The sequence below is a fragment of the Hemibagrus wyckioides genome, linkage group LG10, assembly GCF_019097595.1.
Source record: "Hemibagrus wyckioides isolate EC202008001 linkage group LG10, SWU_Hwy_1.0, whole genome shotgun sequence".
In the NCBI taxonomy this organism is placed as follows: Eukaryota; Metazoa; Chordata; class Actinopteri; order Siluriformes; family Bagridae; genus Hemibagrus; species Hemibagrus wyckioides.
In genome coordinates this window covers 4527105-4542500 of record NC_080719.1, presented here as the reverse complement: position 1 = coordinate 4542500, position 15396 = coordinate 4527105, and the positions used below count along the sequence as shown (strand labels likewise).

The following is a 15396-nucleotide window of genomic DNA, read 5'->3' as shown; positions in this document are numbered from 1 at the left end:
ACACACACACAAACACAACCATACACAAACACACACACAAACACAACCATACACAAACACACACACACAAACACAACCATACACAAACACACACACACAAACACAACCATACACAAACACACACACACAGACACAACCATATACAAACACACACACACAGACACAACCATACACAAACACACACACACAGACACAACCATATACAAACACACACACAAACACAGACACAACCATACACAAACACAACCATACACAAACACACAGACACACACAGACACAACCATACACAAACACACACACAGACACAACCATACACAAACACACACACACACAACCATACCCAAACACACACACACACACAGACACAACCATACACAAACACACACACACACAAACACAACCATACACAAAAACACACAAACACAACCATACCCAAACACACACACACACACACACAAACACAACCATACACAAACACACACACAGACACAACCATACACAAACACACACACACACACACAACCATACACAAACACACACACACACAAACACAACCATACACAAAAACACACAAACACAACCATACCCAAACACACACACACACACACACACACACACACACACACAAACACAACCATACACAAACACACACACACACAAACACAACCATACACAAAAACACACAAACACAACCATACCCAAACACACACACACACACACACACACACAAACACAACCATACCCAAACACACACACACACACACACAAACACAACCATACACAAACACAACCATACACAAACACACAGACACACACAGACACAACCATACACAAACACAACCATACACAAACACACACACACACAAACACAACCATACACAAAAACACACAAACACAACCATACACAAACACACACACACACACACAAACACAACCATACACAAACACAGAGACACACACAGACACAACCATACACAAACACACAGACACAACCATACAAAAACACACACACACACACAACCATACACAAACACACAGACACACACACACAAACATATATGGACCAACAAACACACACATATGCACACACCCACACAGAAAGACACACGCACAGACACAAACACACACACACACACACACACAGGAAGACACAGACACACAAACATACACACCACACACCTTTCTGCCAGCGCCACACAAACACAGAAAGACTCACACAGACAGAATCACACACACACACACACTCACAGAAAGACACACTCATACACACACACACACACACACAAAGGCACACACACACCTTCCTGTCAGCGCCACACAAACACAGAAAGACACACACACACACTCACACACACACACCTTCCTGCCAGCGCCACACAGTGATGGTGTGTTCAGGATCCACTCCCAGAGACAGCAGCAGCTTTCCGGTGGCACTGAAGTTGACGTATCCGACTCCTTTAGCATGAGAACAGCGGAGCACTGACAGCGTCTGTTTACTCATCGCATCCCACATGTGGATAGAGGGAGCTAGACCTACACACACACACACACACACACACACACAACGAAAAACATTATCCTCCTACACCAGCACAACCCTGGGTGTGTTAATCCTTTATTAACGTTCTGATCAATTCCATAAACAATCAATTTCTTGATTGGACGAGTTACTAAAAACTCATGAAGACGGGAAATCTGAGTTACGGCAAATACAGGAAGACACAGAAGGACGCACGGCTCTGCTAAAAGGCAAGAGGAAATAAACACAGCTGGAGTTAAACAGCTGGAAGACGCATGACCTTTGCTATGATTTTTTTAAGCCTAAGATTAGAAAACAAATTTTGCAGAGCACACACACACACAGACACACACACACACACGAAGCACAAGGGTTTTTTTCCCCAGATGTAGGACAGCAGGCAGTGGTGCATTATGGAGCAGAGCTGCAGTTCCAAGTGCCTTACCTGGCAGTTCAGCGATCTCACCTGAGCGGTGAGGTGTAGGTGAGCGAATGAGAATGCGGCCAAAGAAAAACAAAAAGCAATGAGAACGTGCTTCAGGTCAAGTGATTAAAGAAAATGAGCAACAATAAAAAAGCAAACATGTGCACGCTTCAACGGAAGCAAATGAGGAGGACTCAAGAACAGCCATGAGGTTTTCTGATGAATCACGTGAAGAGAAAACGTACCGATCTGGCCCGTGGCAATGACGTTCTGAAATTTGGGGTGCTGATTGACGGTGAGGCACAGGATATCATCTGTGTGCTCGAGGTAAAAACTCTGCGTGCCTGTTGGAGAACCAGACAGATGAACCACGGGGTTATGAGCATGGTTTATAAATGCTAATAACACAATTTAACCGTTTATATTTACGGCATTGTCTTACATTTTATGTAAGAGAAGCAACAAACTGTGCAAAAGGACAGACCTCATGGTATCTGGGCCATTTAAGATGCTTGTGTGAGTGAACCCCATCCTTCTCTTGCCCTGTTCTTTGCAAATTAACCCAAACTATGCCTTCTTTCTATAGTTGGGTCTGTGCTTTTAAGAAGACCTGGCCACTAGAGGAAGGCAGAGAGCATCCAGCAATATTTGATAGACTGTCTTTTGCTGCCACAGAGCACTTAATTATAACCAGTGGCAATCAGCTTTTCTTGAGTCACCCTTTCAGAGCCCAGAATTGAAGTGGACTTGAACCTTTAGGTTGGGTTTTCTCTGCATGCAGCTGGATCCTTTCTTGTCTGTGTAAAGTTCCAGATTCTGATCCCTGGAACCTGTGGTTCAAACCCATCCAAGGTATCCTCAACATCCAAGAATGCCATTTACATTTCTGGCATTTGGCTGACGCCGTTATCCAGACATTTTATTTCATTTATACAACCCAACAACCCAACAGTCACAGGTTCGAACTCACAACCTTGCGAGTGGTAACCCAACCACTGAGCTACCGCTTCCACCAAAAATCAATCCTCACCCTAACTTCCTGTCATGCTGGGTGGAGTTTACATCATTTACTGTCCAGCGTCGCCCAAATGAGGATGAGGTTCCCTTCTAAGCCTGGTTCCTCTCAAGGTTTCTTCCTCATATCATCTCAGGGAGTTTTTCCTCACCACCATCACCTCAGGCTTGCTCATTAGAGATAAAATAGTAACTTAATCATTTGTTTTCTATGTTTCTATACTTCTGTAAAGCTGATTTGAGACAATGTCCATAGTTAAAAGCGCTATACAAATACATTGAATTGAACTGAATATAGTGTAGAGCACAGGTCTTCAATCTTCACAACATGGCATGGCTGCACATTTTCAGGTTTTATTTATTTATTTATTTATTTATTTTTTCTTTTTCTGTTTAACTGCAGCTCTTTGAAGACAAAACTTGAAACCAGCATCGTGGGTGTCATCTATTATGGAAAAACTGACCCATAATCATTTGCAATCTGGACTATCACGGGTTTGCCAATACCAGAGAGCACCAACAATCCAAACTATTTAATTATAGTAAATTAATTACACAGAACTGAAATAGCTTTAAAAAAGTTCAGAATTTACAGTTTGAGTTTACATTTTTCAGGCTTAAAAAGTGATTTTTTGGCACATTTGATTAAGAGTGTTAACTGAAATATTATTATTTTTAAAACTTTAATTAGGTAAAGAACCAATGCTCTAGGTATCGCATTAATAATTGATGAGTTATAAAGTACAATACTGTTTTAAACAAAGCATTTTTCACTGCTGGTTACCTTTTGTGTAACAAAAACCAGGCCACCTCTTTGTCATTTTCATTAATGTATGAATTTAGAATACAACCATAAAACAGTTTATCCTTTAAGTCCTGCGCTTCCCTCAAAATCCACCAGGGGGAAGCATGCACCGGCTTCATGAAAACAGGCGTGCATCTTCCCATTCAAGCTGATACGATGTTCACATTGATCCACAATAAACACACACTTAAAGAAGATAACAGTCTAAACTGGGGTGCTTTAGAGGAAACACTGATTAATGGTTCAATCAGTAATCAGTATAATCAGATTTCTGTGTGGAAATCAGTGGCTCAGTACCAGCAGAGAGGTTCTGGATTACAGCAGCAGCAGCTGTGTGGAAGATGATGTCAGCTCCGTCGTTGAGGTAGTGCAGATTGTTACGACAGTCAAAGCCTCTGTATCCGAAAACGTGGTCGAGTGCTAGTTCCTAGACGTTCGAACACACAAATACGCCAAAAAGACACAAAGAGTTAAAAACATGCATATATCTGGCCATTTCTGTCAAACGATTACAGGATGCTACATTTTTTACCTCACTTAAAATCATGAAAGACATGTTTGATGCACAATAGTTGGTTCTTTAGCTCTGCATTGGAGCTGTGAGGCTAAATAGTGCACATTTAACGTTAGCTTAGTTTTATTTTTTCACTTAGCAAGCGCTAGTGGAAGAATTGTCGCTTTTTGTTTTCGAGCCTAACAAAAATAAATGAGCATTTCTTAAAACATATTATTGAGTTCATACACTATAAAGCATTTGCAAAATATGGCAAACTAGCAAAATATATCTCTTGAATATTAGCGAACCCCTCAGAAGTCCTGTCAGGGTGACGCCTGTTAGCCAGCTAGATAGCAAAAGCTGTGAAAATTAGGAACATTTATAAAGAAATTCCTCTTGGTAACCTTCTCCGGTTAGCTTAGATAGCTAGCTGACTCGTGCTAGCAGTAAAGGGTCAAAATATATATTTTTTAATGTTAACGTGAATAGATCCTCTCGCAAATTGTGTCAGGTTAGCCGGTGTTAATCAGCCTGCTAGCATTAGCAGTGCTTATGAATTTAACTCATCAGAAATCCTATAAACATGGATTATATTAGTCAACCTGCTAGTATAAGTTGTAAAGTTTCTAAACATGTATGTGTTCCTTTGAGAAATCCCATCAGGTTAGCTTCTGCTAGCCAGATATCTAGCATAACAGTGAAGATGATATGAAGAACAGCTGTGAAGGACTTAGATTATCTAATGTTAGCCAGCTAGCCAGTTTGACATTATTGAATACATTAGCACTGATAAATATTACTTCAAATTTTCCTTTTTGCTAATTGGGATTGAACTAGCTGCCAGATATTGGCAAAAAACAAAATAAAACATTATAAATAATTATTATACAACCCCACAGGTTAGCTGAGTTGACATAACTGGCTAGCATTTACAGTTTTGATTATTCACATGTATTATAATGTACATCATGCCGAATTAGCTTAAATTTAAGCTTAGCATTAAGCATTTTTAAACAGTATGTATGACCTTGAAGTTGCTCAGAAATTGATCTTTTGTTTTAAGCTCATGTTATTGTCACTAGCTAGATCATGTTAGCAGAGAAGCTAATGCCTTTAAGATCCTCTCCGAAGTTTATGAGCAGGATTTATAAATAAAATCCTTTCAGAAATCCTGTGAGGTTAGCCCTTTTAAGATAGCAGGGCAGCATTTATGATTAAATTCCTCTTCAGAAATCCTGTCAGATTAGCTCATGTTAGACATCAAGCTAAGATTAGCATTTTTAAAGCTTTTTTGCCAACAGTTCGTGTTTGGTTAGTGACACTGTGACCTTAAAACATACAGGTTTACATCATGGATTAGCAAAGTTTTAGATAAACCAGAAAAAACAATAAAAAGTCAGAAATTCATTATTCATTTTCTGGGATTTAAAAGTACTTCAGGCGAACATGATAGCAAAACGCTAAATAGAAAAAAGGTCAGAAGGGACTCGTTCATTTTTTCAGCTCCAAGTCTTCAGGATTATCTCTGTTAATACAATAATTCGATTTCTCATACCCACCTCCACCAGTTTCTTCTTCTTGGTGACGTTATTCTTCAGCAGTTTCTCAGGTAGTGGTGCTGCTCTGCTGACTGGCGGCCTACAGCACGGGGATCGAGAGGGTCGTCAGCTCGTTCAGCCGGATTATAGCTCTAATGGAGGCGATTCGAATAAATGAGCTGAGATTTATCTCTGTACATTACCTCTCATCCACGAGAATCTCCTTTTGCTGGTGGTGTGGCTTAACACCCGTCATCTCTCTGATGCTGGCGGCATAGATTTTCGTGGTGTAGTCCATGTTCTTTTCTCGGGCCACGTCGCTGTCATATCCTGTATACATAATCAGGTAAATAAAAAAGATGGTTTTATTCAGTACTGTGTATCAAGTGCAGTCTTACAAGTTGTTTAGAATAAGTAACAGAAAAAGAAGAAGCCTTTATTTATTTAGTCTATTTATTTAGTCTTTAGTTATTATTAATTAGTAATTATTGTCACATACACCGATCAGCCATAACATTATGAGCACTGACAGGTGAAGTGAATAAGACTGATGATCTCCTCATCATGGCACCTGTTAGTGGGTGGGATATATTAGGCAGCAAGTGAACATTTTGTCCTCAAAGTCGATGTGTTAGAAGCAGGAAAAATGGGCAAGTGTAAGGATTCGAGCGAGTTTGACAAGGACCAAATTGTGATGTCTAGACCACTGGATCAGAGCATCTCCAAAACCGCAGCTCTTGTGGGGTGTTCCCGGTCTGCAGTGGTCAGTATCTATCAAAAGTGGTCCAAGGAAGGAACAGTGGTGAATTGGCGACAGGGTCATAGGCGGTCAAGGCTCACTGATGCATGTGGGGAGTGAAGGCTGGCCCGTGTGATCCAATCCAACAGTTTGGCATTGCTGGGACTTAAACCTTGATCTTCCGATCAACAACCCAGAGCTACCACCTGCCCCATAACTGGTAACTAATATAATTTGTAACGTAATTAGCAACTTAGTGTAAAGCTGCGTTCATACATACAGTGACAAAGCACCCAGAGATCGCATGTTTTCAACTAAAGCTACAAACATCCGCCATCATGATCCACAGTGACCTTTTGTGACTAGATGTGGGTGTGTCCAGCGTCTGGTGCACTGGGAGTGAAGACAGCAAAGTGCATGTGATCTGAGGCTAAGAGCGTACACTGTTTCTTCTTCATCGCATATGATATTTTGCAGATATGTACTGGTAAATTTTATATATAAACGCCAAATCTCCCTCCAGAATGTTTTATATTAGTTGAATGTTAATTGCATGACCCATTGAAACATAATTACTATAGCAACCAGTAGTAGGAACGCCCACTGGTGACTTCACAGTACAGTGACTGGTGATTTTACAGTGCTGTATTATCACATGCAATAAGATGTAACATTTTTATAACACTGTATAATAATAACCAGCTGTTTTTCAGCCCACAAGCGTGCACACTTACCCCCATCTTCCTCTGCGTCGTCATCGGATTCCTCGCTGTCGACAGCTTTGCTTTCACGTGGCCCGATTCCTTCTCTTGCCCAGATCATCAGCGCCGTGTCGGCCCCGCCCACCGACAGCAGCGTCGTGTCGTCATTTGACCACCGAACATTCGTGACATTGGCACTGTGGCCTACATACTTTTTAAACTTGGCGAATTGACCCTGAATGAAATACAAACAGGAAACAGCAGTTTAGTGTCCATTATGGAGCCCTGCATTTTTTTTCATTTCATTTTTGTCCATACCACCTCGAGGCATTTGTACTTTACCTTACAGGGAAAGCTGAACAGTTTGATGAAGCCGAAGTCGTCTCCCGTCGCTAGCAACTTCCTGTCTTTGGTAAGTGAAGAGGCGTTGACAAAGCTAAGTGTAGGCCAGATTCCTTCACAAGTGGAGCCTAGAACAGATGTCCATGTGGCCCATTCCACCTTCTCAAACTACACACACACACACACACACACACATTGTTCACTGGCGTACATATGACATAACAATCCAGATATTTGGGCGTATATACATATATTTTTCTGTACCTCAGCAGTGGAGATGTTCTGTCTCCGCCCACGAGGAGCTTCAAAAAATAACTGCTCTTTGGCACCAGTGTTTACTTGCAGCAATTTACCTGCGGTCAGCAAAAAAAATATTTCATTTGTTCATTTTTTGTGATTGGTCGAAATGGGGCGCTAAATTGTTTCTATACTAACAGCTCAATTTGTATAATTTAAGCCTAATAATATATAGATTTTAAAAACGCCATATTTAGCAAAGAAAAATCTAAAATTGTCCAAGGGGACGTTTATTCAGTACAAAAGGAGTCTCCTGTGTCAGTGCTTTGTACCAGTTTATACAGTATGTGAGAGTGCTCTGAATGTTGCTTTACCACGAGTGTCCCAGTCGATGTGGGTGATGTAGCTGGTCGCTCCTTTGCAGATACCCACTCGTTTACTGGTCAGTACATTGTAGATGTCCACAAATGAATCATGGGAGGCCACGGCAAGGTACTTTCCAGCATCTGTAACCATGAAACTCTAATTGTTTAGCTTGCATGGATATTTGTAAATGTTATTTTTGACAACTAGCCCTTACCTTGAGAGAACTTGAGGTCCGAAATGATCTCCTTCCTGTGGTGAAAGGTCACCATGTCCTCCAGAGTGTCCGCGTTCACTACCAGGAAGCTGCCATCATTGAGACCCACTGCTAAGGCTTTCCCATCCGGGGAGAAGGCACAGCATCTACCACCTGAGCACACAGTGGTGTTAAAGCTTAAATCCAACTTGAAATACATCAGATGTCAGTGGTTAAAGGGTATAAATGAGAAGTGGAGCACCTTTTTTAAGTTTGCGGACCGCCACCATTCGATGGTTAGCAGAAAGCTCCCAGATGCGCAGTGTTTTGTCTTCACTCACAGTGGCACATATAGGCAGCAAGGGATGAGCAGCAAGACCCCATACTTCACCCTCCATGTGGCCCTATACACACACACACACACACACTTATTTTAATAAATTCATTTGAAACTATTTCATTAATTCATTTATGTCTTTATTAGATGAAGAAAAGGAAACAAAGACAATAATATACTTAGTCATTGAGTCCATACATGGAAATGTGGGTCTGTCAACAACTAAGACACACCCACTAGACTGCAGTTTTTTTTCCAGTAACAAGTCATGAAAACTATTTCCCAGTCTAGTCACAGTCTTTGTTTTTTTTGGCTGGTTTTCCTCCTGGCATATTTATTTGTTTTGTTTTGTTTTTAATTATAGATGACCTCACGCTGCACTTGTTTGATACCGGTTCAAGCTAGGATATTGTTTACAATTTTCAAACCAACCATAATAATAATTGTTTTTGGCTACTGAACATAAAATCAGTCTGAAAATAATAATAATAGTAATAACCAGTAACAAGAAGGTCCTATGTACACACTCCTACCTGAACCAGTAGAGTCGTAGGGCCGCTCTTGTCGATCTCCAGGATCTCTCCGTTCTTGGTGCCCACAAGGATGTGACCGTGACCCAAAGTGATTGCACGGATTGAGGGGTTATCCTCTAGCAGCAGGCCTGCACGTACACACAGAAAGTAGTGTCTTCTTTCATATAAGCCATTAAACACAACCGTAGAATGTGGTAAAAAAAAAAAAAGTTATGTAAATATGATTAGGACCTTTAGATGACGGCGAGAGCGCGGCCCTCTTGATGGCGTAGGTCTTCAAACACCTCTCAAACATATCATCCCAAAGCTCCACGATCCCATCCTTCCCTCCTGTTACAAACCCCTTCAGACAGAATCAAAATCCTCATCACTTTTATCATCATAAGACCATTTAGTCCTTTCTAGAAGCTCAGTAGAACTGGATCTGTACCTTGTCCAGCGAGCACATGGCAAACACAGGGCCATCGTGAGCTTTCAGCGTTTTTATCAGCGTCGTGTCTTTCCAGATGTAAACGTCGCCTGTGGTGGCCCCTGAAAACACCAGGTCCTCGGAGCGCCCGTAACACGCTGACATCATGGTCTCCTGCTTGCCCAGGTTGCCAAATATACCTCTCCTAAATGTCAGTCCACCACCTAGGGGAAGGATGTAATTTATAAGCCTGCATCATTTAAGAGTCCATGCATATTAATGTTACTGTAACAAGATCAGCATTGTCAATAATATAGAAAATTGATTTCAGTGCAATTCCATATATTACATCACAGCAAAGCTTCCAAAGTTTCTATGATGTCATTACGTTGATTGCAATGTGTCGGACAAACAAAATAGACAAACGTGGAGGACAAACACTGGTGCGCAAAATAGTGAGCAAATATGAGGAGATTTACAACATCACATAAAAAAAACAATTCAATTTCTAATATTACAATTTTCAATATATATCGGAAATAAGTTTTTGGGTACACAAAAACTTACATGGCATCCCACTTTAACCTCATCATAACCTCATAATAATCAATCTGTATCTTTGCAATCTTAATGCCACTTGTTTTTATATGACGCCATACGTAATTTGCATTGAATTTAGAATCTAGTTTGTGATTAGAATTCTATTCTATTATCAGATGCTTACTATACTAATTGTTTATTCTGTAATATTGCATGAGCAAGGGTGCTGTTTTACTGAATGCTGATCAGCTGGGATTCTGCTGTAGGTGATCGCAGGTAATCAGAGCTGTGCTGATATTCAGTACGAGAGTGAAACAGTGACCTGTACCAGTAATGTACTAAATATCAGTACTCCAGTTCTGTTGTATTAAATATCAGTACTTCAGTGCTATTGTACTAACTGTCAGTGCTGTTGTACTGAATGTCAGTACTCCAGTGCTGCTGTACTTAATATCAGTACTTCAGTGATATTGTACTTAATATCAGTACTTCAGTGATATTGTACTAAATATCAGTGCTGTTGTATTAAATATCAGTACTTCAGTGATATTGTACTTAATATCAGTACTTCAGTGATATTGTACTAAATATCAGTGCTGTTGTACTAAATATCAGTACTTCAGTGCCGTTGCACTAAATATCAGTACTCCAGTGCTTTCATACTAAATATCAGTACTCCAGTACTCATGTACTAAATATCAGTACTCCAATACTCATGTACTAAATATCAGTACTCCAGTACTCATGTACTAAATATCAGTACTCCAGTACTCATGTACTAAATATCAGTACTCCAATACTCATGTACTAAATATCAGTACTCCAGTGCTTTCATACTAAATATCAGTACTCCAATACTCATGTACTAAATATCAGTACTCCAGTGCTTTTGTACTAAATATCAGTGCTGTTGTACTAAATATCAGTACTCCAGTGCTTTTGTACTAAATATCAGTGCTGTTGTACTAAATATCAGTATTTCAGTGCCGTTGCACTGAATATCAGTGCTGTTGTAGTAAATATCAGTACTCCAATACTCATGTACTACATATCAGTACTCCACTGCTGTTGTACTAAATATCAGTATTCTAGTGCTGTTGTACTAAATATCAGTATTTCAGTGCTATTGTACAAAATATCAGTGCTGTGGTACTAAATATCAGTACTTCAGTGCTATTGTATTAATATCAGTATTTCAGTGCTATTGTACAAAATATGAGTGCTGTGGTACTAAATATCAGTACTCCAATACTCATGTACTAAATATCAGTACTCCAGTGCTGTTGTACTAAATATCAGTACTCCACTACTCATGTACTAAATATCACTATTGTTGTACTAAATATCAGTGCTCTTGAAAATAAATATCAATATTCCAGTGCTGTTGTAATAAATATCAGTACTCCTGGAACACTGATTCTCTAAACAAATTAGTGGAAGTTTAACTTTCATATAAATGCCATTATGTGGCATATGAATCTCATATTCAGCAGCTCTGAGGAGAAAGGTCTAGACCATTTAAAAACGTTGCTCTGTAAAAACATGACCTTAAATCTAATGGATTTTAAAGTATCAGAGAGAACATGTCCTTTGGCATGGCCCTGGATAATCAGTACCTGTGTGCTGCCAGAACTTTATGTGCTTCACACCCACTGTGACCAGCTTGTCCATACGGAACGGGTTTCCCTTCACCACAAAGATCTTGTCTTTATGTCCCCTTCAGAAAAAGTAACACACACACACACACACATAAGCCACAGTGTTTCACTTTCTATCATTTTGTGTTAATTATTATTAAAGAGTACACAGCGGTTCCTACTTTGCCTTGGCCAGTTTCTCTCCCTTCTTCCAGTCCCATATCACTATGCAGTGACCTTCATCGATGCCCACAGACACCAGACTCTTTCCGTCCGCTAAACCCGGCAAAGTAAAAGGATGTTTTTCACCAAGCATGGGTCAATCTCCGTAGCATCTAATCACAATAAATGTTTGTATTACAAGAGTTGCCTTACCCGTAAACTCGAGAGCACACACTCCTCTCTGGTGCTGCCCTCTCAACAAGGACAAGCACTTCAGTGTCTGGACGTCCCAGATATGGATGGCTGGGTCTCGGCCCACCTGGGCAGGAATACGCACGAGCACACACATACTCAGCATGCTTAGAACTTCATTTGAAGTGCATTAAACTCTCAGCGAAGATTGGTGTGCTGTAGTAAATGGAGATCTACCTGCCCAGTGGCTACATAATCCTTCAGAGGGTGTGCGGTGAGGCTGAGGATGTCGTCGTCATGTCCGAGGTAAAAGCGCTGGCTGTGCTGCTGTCTGTTATAGACCACGGCAACAGCAGCGACGTGATACGCCACTTCTCCGGCCTGTGTGTAAAACAGATTATTCCTACAGTCGCAACCCCTATACCTGTTCATAAGAGAGAGAGAGAGAGAGAGAGAGAGAGAGAGAGAGCATAAAGTCAATGAGATAATAAAGTGATAAACCACTTTCTGACACGCTGTTATAGGTAATTAATCAACATTGCTGATTAATAACATAGTTATAACATAGTTATAGCAGCTATTAACAGTTGTTCCCTCAGAAACCTTTCATTCTTTACATAATGTTTTCTTGTATGAATTATAGCAAGCACTGCTGTTACAAAAAAATTAATCAACAACTATTGACCAATCAGATTCCAGAATTCACCAGCGCTGTGGTATAAATGCAGCGTAACTATTTGTGACTGCTTTGAGGCAGTTCTGAGTTCTGATTTATTCATCTGGCAGGTATTTTTATTAACATTTTCTTAAGGAAAGCATCATCAGAATCAATAATGTCCCATGGTGGTTTCCATGGTGACAGGCAGAGTGGCTTTTGTCTGCTTCTGTGGTTGGTTTGTTATCTTATTGTGTACACCTGTTTCGTGTTCGTTCTTGATTCTTGATTTGTTTATTTATCCCCTGTTGTGTTTCAGTATCTCCAGTCAAGTCTTATCTAGGGTGCAAATGAAGAAATCAGTACCCGAGTCCGGGTTCTCAAGCAAAGGCACTCACAGTTGTTGTACTTGTTGCCATAGGAACAGGGATGCATAGGAAAATCCATTGCTGAGCTGATCTAGTTTTATGTTTTTATGTGTTCACTTTCAAAAAAGTGTTATTTTTTACCCATGGACGAATTGCAGCCGTAACCCTTCATCTGGAGCTTTCTGCCTTTTCAGAGAGCCCACCAATTTCTTCTTGAGCTGAGGCAGATCTTCCTTATACACCTGAGGCAGCAGGAATGATCATTAGATTTATGTAAACACATGCACACGCACAGACAGACAGAAGCAAACACTGCAAAAGGGTAAAGGGTAAGTGTGAGCTGGGGGGATGATCAACCAGTCAGCTGTGAAAATAATGAGTGCTAAAGGCTTTAGCCACTGAGGCACGAAACAGCCATTGGCTCTGAGGGGGAATAACAGAATGGGTTGTGTGTGTAAAGGCTGATGAAAATGATGCAGTGCAGTGCTGTGGAAGAGAGGCTCTGAGGCTTACCTGACGTTCGTAGTTCATCTGAGCCTCCTGTTCGATGTCCGAATCCAGCTCGGGAACATCGGAGAGGTCTGAGTCTGACTCGCCGCTGTTGGAGTCGGCGTAACCCTCTGTGGAGAGACGAGGCCAATGTAATGCAGAGAAAGTAACTGCTGGTCTCAGTTTAATCAAAGCTCTTGATTTTACTACCATGTGACTGGCTGATTGAATGTTCCTATTAAAGTGGACAATGAATGTACGTCTATTTGATATTAGTTTACGGACAGTTTATCGTAAATGTTCTACGATATCATGATGAACATCACGACGACTTGCTCACCTTGTAGAAGTGGCTCCAACACGCCGTTCATCACACCCTCTGGCAGAAACCTCCACTGGAACACGGAATGGTCGGCTCCGCCCGTGCTCACCACCCACTGCAGGTCATGTGACCAGCGCACGTTGGTGACATGGGCGGAATGGCCGATGTACTTCTTAAATTTGGCGGCTGCAAATTGACAGACAGCATGTCCATGAGGTTTGGAAGAATGGATGGATGGATGGATGGATGGATGGATGGATGGATGGATGGATGGATAGATAGATAGATAGATAGATAGATAGATAGATAGATAGATAGATAGATAGATAGATAGATAGATAGATTTTTGTAAATTTACAAATTTACATGACAGACATTCAATGATGAACATGGACACAACAAAACAGCCACTAATTCCATTATTGGCCTTGAAAAAATATACAACACCCAAATATTCTACCTACAACATTAATATCAGAATTCAGTATTAAAATGCTTATGATTAATAATTAGACACCTTTTTTAAGACACGGGAATCGGAAGAGCTTGACAAGGCCAAAGTCATCGCCGGTCACCAGCACGGCGTTACTGTAGTTGGCATCCACAGAGTTGATATCGTTAACGTTGGAGTACTTGGGCCAAATCCCATTGACCTCTGGTCCTAAGACACTGGTCCAGGTCATCCAGTGAATCCCTTTGGCCTCTTCTTTAGGGAGGAATTTCCCAGCTATGGAGAAAAAAAGAACATCAAGACTGACGATTTATCTCGAGACACAGTGCAGTTTTCCCTGCGAATGAATGTTGGGGGAAAGATGGTTTCAGAGTTATTAATCAAAACTATAGAGTAGAAGGAGAGTTTGGACAGAGCAAGTTGTGGTTTTATAACAGGAACTGAAAAAAATCTCTTTGGTTTTTTTACATTTTTGAAAAAATGTCTAGAGCTATTGGGAGAAAAGTATAACATTAGAAACTTTTTTAACCTCAATCCATCCATTGTCTATACCCGCTTTATTCCTAATTAGGGTTACGGGGATCTGTTGGAGCCTATACCAGCACACGCTGGGTGACCCTGGACAGGTCTCCAGTCCATCACAGGGCCACACATATAGACAGACAACCACACACACTCACACTCACTCCCATGGGCAATTTTTTGTTTTTGGACTGTGGGAGGAAACCGGAGTACCCGGAGTAAACATGCAAACTCCACATAGAAAGGCCCCTGCCTGTTCGAACCCGATTCGATTTGAACCCAGGACCTTCTTGCTGTGAGGAAACAGGGCTAACCACTAAGTCGTGCTGCCCCCCTCTAAGAAACAATTCAATCTTATTTCAAGTCTATAACACCAGAGGGAGGTTTTGGATGGCTCTACAATAA

General features: G+C 40.8%; 1 protein-coding gene across 2 annotated transcripts in view; it reads right to left on the bottom strand.

Moving 5' to 3' along the window:
- Positions 1-15396, bottom strand: part of eml6 (EMAP like 6) — a 57864-nt gene that overhangs the window by 14717 nt on the left and 27751 nt on the right. Inside the window, exons 11-33 of one of the 2 annotated variants that reach the window (XM_058401415.1) lie at positions 14536-14745; positions 14037-14204; positions 13721-13827; positions 13349-13449; positions 12422-12608; positions 12206-12311; positions 12013-12106; positions 11810-11910; positions 9675-9877; positions 9476-9587; positions 9245-9372; positions 8637-8778; positions 8396-8548; positions 8190-8321; positions 7843-7931; positions 7579-7746; positions 7270-7471; positions 6000-6126; positions 5818-5896; positions 4060-4189; positions 2189-2287; positions 1965-1985; positions 1360-1533 (exon numbers count right to left, since the gene is read on the bottom strand). In XM_058401415.1, coding sequence (XP_058257398.1) covers positions 1360-1533; positions 1965-1985; positions 2189-2287; positions 4060-4189; positions 5818-5896; positions 6000-6126; positions 7270-7471; positions 7579-7746; positions 7843-7931; positions 8190-8321; positions 8396-8548; positions 8637-8778; positions 9245-9372; positions 9476-9587; positions 9675-9877; positions 11810-11910; positions 12013-12106; positions 12206-12311; positions 12422-12608; positions 13349-13449; positions 13721-13827; positions 14037-14204; positions 14536-14745 — 3033 coding nt within the window. The remainder of the gene's footprint in view (positions 1-1359; positions 1534-1964; positions 1986-2188; positions 2288-4059; positions 4190-5817; positions 5897-5999; positions 6127-7269; positions 7472-7578; positions 7747-7842; positions 7932-8189; positions 8322-8395; positions 8549-8636; positions 8779-9244; positions 9373-9475; positions 9588-9674; positions 9878-11809; positions 11911-12012; positions 12107-12205; positions 12312-12421; positions 12609-13348; positions 13450-13720; positions 13828-14036; positions 14205-14535; positions 14746-15396) is intronic. The other variant, XM_058401416.1, reaches the window with a different exon arrangement.